The sequence below is a fragment of the Eutrema salsugineum genome, unplaced genomic scaffold, assembly GCF_000478725.1.
Source record: "Eutrema salsugineum unplaced genomic scaffold, Eutsalg1_0 scaffold_11, whole genome shotgun sequence".
Taxonomy (NCBI): domain Eukaryota; kingdom Viridiplantae; phylum Streptophyta; class Magnoliopsida; order Brassicales; family Brassicaceae; genus Eutrema; species Eutrema salsugineum.
This window is the reverse complement of record NW_006256901.1, coordinates 6,336,936-6,344,124: the sequence shown is the minus strand read 5'-3', so window position 1 is coordinate 6,344,124 and position 7,189 is coordinate 6,336,936. Positions and strand designations below refer to the sequence as shown.

General features: G+C 33.7%; 1 protein-coding gene across 1 annotated transcript; it reads left to right on the top strand.

Annotated features, from left to right (window-relative positions):
- The first annotated feature begins 793 nt into the window (after positions 1–793).
- On the top strand, positions 794–1,321 carry LOC112089780. The gene has a single exon (XM_024160537.1). It carries the CDS (start codon positions 794–796, stop codon positions 1,319–1,321), a length of 528 nt encoding a protein of 175 aa, XP_024016305.1.
- The last annotated feature ends 5,868 nt before the right edge of the window (positions 1,322–7,189 follow it).

The window sequence follows — 7,189 nt, the reverse complement described above, 5'->3', positions numbered from 1 at the left end:
ACATGGCAGACAATAGATCTTATATGTATAAGAATCGAGTTTGTGTTCCAAGCAGTGAAGAGCTGAGGAGAGAGGTGTTGAGTCAGGCTCATAACTCGAAGTTCTCTATTCATCCTGTAAATACAAAGATGTATTGAGACCTAAAGAGATACTATTATTGGGGAGGAATGACAAGGGTATAGAGAAATGGATCTCTCAGTGCGCAACCTGTAAGCAGGTGAAGGCAGAGCGTATGTTTCCCAGTAAATAACTTCAGAGCTTACCACTACCAGAATTGAAATCGGACATGGTAACTATGGACTTTGTTACGGGCTTACCAATGACATTGGATAAGAAAAACGCAAATTAGGTAATTGTGTACCGTCTGACTAAGTCGGCTCATTTTGTGCTAATTCGGAAAACTGATGGAGCAGAAATTTTGGCATAGAAGTATTTGGATGTGATTGTAAGGCTGCATGGAGTTCCTGTCAGCATTGTGTCGGATCGAGATGCAAAGTTTACGGCTGCGTTTTGGAAAGAATTTCAGAAAGCGCTAGGGACGAAAGTGCATCTGAGTACGGCTTATCATCCCTAGACCAATGGCCAATCAGAACGGACGATTCAGACTTTGGAAAATTTGTTGAGATCCTGCGTTCTGGACTAGGAAGGAAATTGGGGGAAGTATCTTCCATTGGCGGAATTTTCCTACAGCAATAGCTATCATTCCAGCATTAAGATGGCCCCGTACGAAGCATTTTATGGAAGATTGTGTCGTACACCTCTCTGTTGGACCAGTGTAGGTGAAATAAATGAAATGAATCCTGAGTTGGTAAAGGATGCCGCTGAGCAAATTGAGTTGCTTAAAGCAAGGCCGAAAGAGGCTCATGACCGTCAGAAGAGTTATGCTGATGTTCGCCGGAAGGATTTGTCCTTTGAGATAGGAGATGAAGTGTACCTGAAGTTGAGAGCCTTTAGAGGAAATGATAGGCATCGAAAATTGAAGAAGCTTAAGCCGAGGTATATGGGTCCATACCCTGTAGTCGAGAGGATTGGAGAAGTAGCATATCGACTCCAGTTGCCTCAGGAGTTGTCTAAACTTCATGATGTGTTCCACATTTCGCTACTCAGGAAAGTAGTAAGGGAACCCGAGTTTATTTTGTCAGCCTCGCTAGCTGATCTGGAAGGAAATCTGTCAGTTCTGAGTAAGCTGTCTGAAATTTTGGAATTTAGAGAGAGTAAGGTTGATGGTAAGAAGACCAAGTTGGTGAAGGTCAAATGGGAAAGGGATGACATTCGCGAGGAAATGTGGGAGCCAGAAGAGCTCTGCGAAAGGATACCCTGAACTCTTTTTGGTCAGAATGAAAACCGATGAGGAGGGAGCGAATTTGAATTCAGGGACGAATTATTTTCAACAGGGGAAGAATTGTAACATCCCAGCACATCCAAACCTCAGCAGGAGGCCCAATTCCCTGATTTTACCTATATAAATGGGAAAACCCTAGGGAAGGAGCCTCATTCTCTACAAATCAGCCCCCAGCTGCAGAAAGAGAGAGAGAGAGAGATTGCCCGAGCTGCCTCTGCCTGAGCTGTTGTTGTCGCCAAGCCACCCTTAGTCGCCACAAGCCACCGCTGAGCCGAGAAGATCCCGTCGTGAGTTCCTGCCTTCTTGTGTCTGCTTGATTCATTTAATTCTCAGTCTCCTTAATCCAGATCTGCAAATTAGCCAATGTGAGGAGTAACTCCAGATTCTTAGGACAATGTTTGTTTGTTTTTGGTGTATTGAGTCTAGCTATCCAGGTAGTTAATTTGATGCATTTAAGAAAGGTCATGAAAGATTCAAATGGATAAAGAAAACATTAGATGAATCACCAGCATAATTGTTTGATCATCGATTGATTGCCTAATGATTGTAATTAGCTTGAGATAGGTGATATACCTGTGTAACGACGCAATGGTTTGGTTATTGTTTGCTGGGGTTCATGCCTGGAATTAAGGATGAATCACATCGTTTGGTAGTTGAGGCAAACCACGTTGAATGTCTTCGTGACCTAAAGAGTTGGTCATGCCTCGTTAGCATGATAATCCGTGTGTTTACTTTGCTTGTGTGCTTGTAGAGCCCTGTTTGTTGCTTGTTTAGTTTTAGGCTTGATATATTGGAAATAAATGGATATTGTAATGGGAGTGTGAATTTATTTTTCACTGAGTAATTTTTCCAAATTACTCACCCTTCTCGAATCTGTATTTTTCAGGTGAGTATGAAGATTATGATCTTCATAGTTACGAGGAAGAGGAATCCTAAGTGGTGTGCTTCTGGGATGAGTTTTTCCTTCATTTTTCCTTCGTTTTTCAGTACTTCTTTTCAAGAGATTTCTTAGACCTTTGCTTCAATTTATTTTTTAAGAATATGTTATGAATATTTTAATTGCAAGACTTAAGTTTATTTAATTGAATAAGAGTATTTTTCAGAAATTGTCCTATTTAATCTAATTAGTGTAGTAAACCGGTTTAGAATCGATGTTGGCAGTCCGGTTGGTCTGGTCGACGGGTCGGGTTGTTACACAATGCAATTCTAGAATGGAATTCATCTCTGCTCACGTGACTCTACAGATAGCTTTTGTCTTCTATAGCGATTTTGCTCATTCAATTCTAAATATGACAATATGCTACAACACTCTCGTGACTCTAAATAAACCTAAGATCAGATGCAAGATGATCAATCAAGCATACATGCATTAATAATAAAAGTGAATGAAAGAACTATTCTATATCAAATCTTTACTTTAAAAACCTAGATATTATTCGACCATCAGAGTCTATTCGATGTCCCCTTATACCCAACAAAAGAACTATTCAGATATATCCGAGCTTAATATCATTATTGGTTAAAATGAAAGCAGTAAAAGTAAAAAGAAAAGAGATTGAAAAAAATCTTCTCTTACTAAAAAACAACATTGGCGAATTGCTCTCTACAAAAGCAAGAAAATAAAACTAAAACCTAACAAAGTGTTCTCTGTTCTAAGACGTGACAAGAGACACTTAAGAAAAGAGCTAAAAACATGTATTTATAGTTTTTATTATGTTAAATGTGTCTAGGGTTTGCAAAATAAGTGACAAGAAAGACTTGGGCTTGTAACATACTTCACTAGGTCGGTTTTTTTATTAACAATTAATTTTATGCCAGTTTAGTAAGATAATTGGACTCTATAACCAAATTAATACGAGTGCCATTAATTTAATTACTCTAGTAAAATGAACTTATTTTATAATATTTTCAAAATTGTCTTGGTAATGACACGTCAGCCTGATACAATTGTAAATAACATATGACTTCAAAGTTCTTTTTTTATCACTCATTATCAGTTAATATATAAGAGATGACTTATATAGCCATGTCAACCAATGTACAATGGACAAGATCTATATAAGTATACATGTGTGAATTTCAAGTTCTAATATTAGAAAAAAAATCGAAGACCTTTTATAATTTTCATAAATATATCACTTATTTTTTAATTTTTATTACATTAAAACTCATAAGAAGGTAAATCCATTAATATACAATATATAACTAAAATACTTTAAACTTATTTTAGTGAAATTCCAACTAAGAAATACAAGTTTTTATTATGTGTCTATTATATTAAGTGTTTTTGCCTTTTGTAGTTATGTAGAATTAATAAATTGTAATTCTAAAGAATGTTAATAATCATAAAATATTTAAAAAAAAAAAAATACAAATAGTTCATGAAAACTTTAGAAATTATAGAATATGTTTCTATCTCATCAATGCATACATCTAACATACACAATATATCTATATATTAATATGTCAAATCATACTTAATTGATTAACAAAAAGTTAAATGATATATTTCTAATTTTTTTCTATAGTTAACATAAATGTATGTATAAGTAAATAATAAATTATTGTACGTTTATATATACATATTACGTAAATTCAAGACATATAAAGGAAACAATTCCTATACATTTCTTTATTTGCTTAAATATGTGCCTTAATTTTTCAATAGTATTATCTTAAAATATTATATATATATATATATATATATATACAATTACCTAAAAAAGTAAACTTATTTTGCTGAGTTTTTTACAACTCATACATTTTCTTTTTCTATAGAAATGAGCAAATACTTTTTGAATGTATTTAATTTGAGGTATACTATGTCATAAGTTTCTATTGTATTAACTTTTTTGCCTTTTAGATATTATAAATTAAAAAAAACAATAAATGAAATAAATAATAATCATAACTTTCTAAAATACAATTAATTAAAAATATTCTACTTTAAAACAAATAAACTATAGAGAATTTGGAACAAATAAACTATAGTATTAACTTAATATGTTAAGAAATTTTAAAATCTTGAGTATCACCTAGTGTTAACAGAAATTCATCTATCTATATAAATTTAACCTGTCTGCTATGAAGTTTCATACATCTTTTAGGGGGTAGAGCAATTTTTCCCCTTGTTCAAAGAGGTCTAGATGATTGTTTGAGTTCTTTTTTATTTTCATTTTGATTTAGAGAAAAAAAATACTGGGGTTCTGAGATTTGAGTTGTGATTGCGATAAAATAATATTATAGCTACAAGTTTAGAGAGTAATGAAGTGAACGAATGTAAACAATTCTCTTTTGACCTCAACGCCAAACCAAATGATGATGGCAATTGTGATTCTCCCAAAAACTCAGATTCATGTTCAATTTGTCTTGAGACGCTGGTCAAGACTAGTGATGATCATCGAACACTTGTTACGCTTAAATGTGACCACAAGTTTCATCTCGGTAATTCTATCTTAATCTCTGTACAAATAATTTATTTTATTTACAGAATGAGTTTTTATATTTGAGAAATTGATTTGCTCATGTTGACTATTTGTATAAGATTGTGATCTATGATGTGATATTCTGGGCATATATATATATATATATATATATATATATTCTTTATATGAAATTTGGGCCTTATCTATTTATTCAATAGTACGTACATAATTAGGTTTTTATAATTATAATGCGCTATTGTTATTTTATAGAGATAATTAACAATCTTGTGTTCACATGTTTCCTTTGTGTACAGATTGTATTGGTTTAGCTCTTAATGCAAAAAAAATGATGCAATGCCTAAACTGTAGGCAAATAGAACCGGGTCAATGGCGAGATCCAACAAACCCTCCAATCCCAACTGCTGGAGAAGACGACATTAATATAGTACTATTTGTTTCGGTTTAAAATGATGTTATTCGATGAGTGATTTTAGAAAAACAGTGTTTATCTCACAATTAATGTCATCTTAAGACCTTAAAATATTTTTTTCATTGCTTAAAAAACATATTTATAGATTCATTGATGTAACAATCATGTTTTGTGTATTGTGTAAACTATAAAAATGGAGTTGTGCCCTTTGCAAGGCTTAGGACAACACGATTCTTTCGAGTAAGATTTACATTAATTAGTGTTACATTAATATTCTTATAACTTTGGGGAATTAAAAATTTTAATATCTTCTCTTTCAAAACATTTTAGGAACCCACATTTATTGGGTCAACAATGTCAATACATAGAGTATTCTTTCACCATTCCTCAATCTTCTGCTACTGTTAGCGTCCCTCAAAATTTCATTTTCAGTAGCCATTGGATCACCAGCACAGGACAAGTCCATTATCATATGCCATCTAATCGAATGATTTTCTGGAGTGCCTCAGAGCCAGGAGTCATAAGAGGGAGACACTATCTGGCTCATCCCTTTTATGATCATAGGTAAGTGTTTTAATTAATGTTTTCAAGTATTTTTACTCAAAACCAGTACTCTTTATATCTTTTTTTTTTTTTTCATAATCTATACAAATGAAATTTTTCGCTACATACATATATGTGTTTAAATGTCAAAATATGAGACTCTTAATAATGTGAAATTTTAGACTTCTTGAAACTCATTCCAACTGTGTGTTGAGCACAACTACTGAAATTTTTTTTTCTTATTCTAATTATATTTAACGTTTCAAAAAAGAACGCATAAAATTAGAATAAAAACATTTGCATGTTTTTCTTCATTAGAAGATTAGTTCTTCTGGCAAGATATGAAATCTTTTTTTATTTTTTGCAATCCAACTTATAGATTCAACAGCTCAGCAGTGGTTCACCTAATCTAGACAGCAGCTCAATAGCTAATGCTTCGTCTTCTCTAATCAGCAGCACAATGCACCTTAACCAGCTTCCATTTTTCTTTGGACAAACTACTAATCCTGAACAAACTGCTAGAGGAATCTCATATTCTTGGGCAACTTCATCTGGTTCGAACCAGGCTAACAACAATGGCTTTAGCCGATCTAATGTATGGGTGGCTGAGAATTTCTTTGATCTGGAGGAACAGTTCACGATGGAAAGAGAGTTATACTTTGTGATTTATGGCAGTCGGGGTGGAGGGCCTGAAGGTGGAGGAAGCAGCAGCAATGGTGGAAGATCTGGTGGTGGGAACAGAGATGGCAATGGGATAAGTGGCAGAAACTGAAACGGCAGTGCTAACTAACGTAGCGTGCAGACTGTCTCATGCTATTATGTCTAGTTCAACATTCTCATGAATTAAGAAACTGAACTTTTTTTTTCATGATTTCAGAAAACTTAAAACTGTTTTACAAGTCATTATGTTTGTTATAATTTAATGAAAATAATAAGAAAAAGGTAATAGGTTTTTGCTTTGGAGAGAGATTAGTTTCGGCTCTTTGTGACTAGTCGCTCTTCTCTTAACACGAGAATCACACCCCGAGCTTTAATCTGGCTTAGACCTGGTTTGTTTGGTTAGTTCGGTTCAGGCCGAAGGCAAGATGGTATCTTTGGGTACTTCAACGGGACAAAGGGGATAAGACAATGAAACTCATTGTCTCCTTACTATTTTGTCATAACAACGGAGGTTTCCACAAATCTTATGAACTTAAGATATAGCTCTGGTCTCATAGGTTACGTTCTAAATATTAATTATACATATGTTGATAATTTCGGATTCGGCATTGAGTATTATCACTAGGTACCAATTAATAATATGGAAATTCACTCTTCCCAAAAAGAACTATTTACACCTAACTGTACAATGAAAACATCTCAAGTAGGTTTTCTCTCTCATCGTATGGACCAAAATCTGAAAAGTTGTCAGTTGAGAGACATTTTTTCTCGTACATACAGAACCGTTCC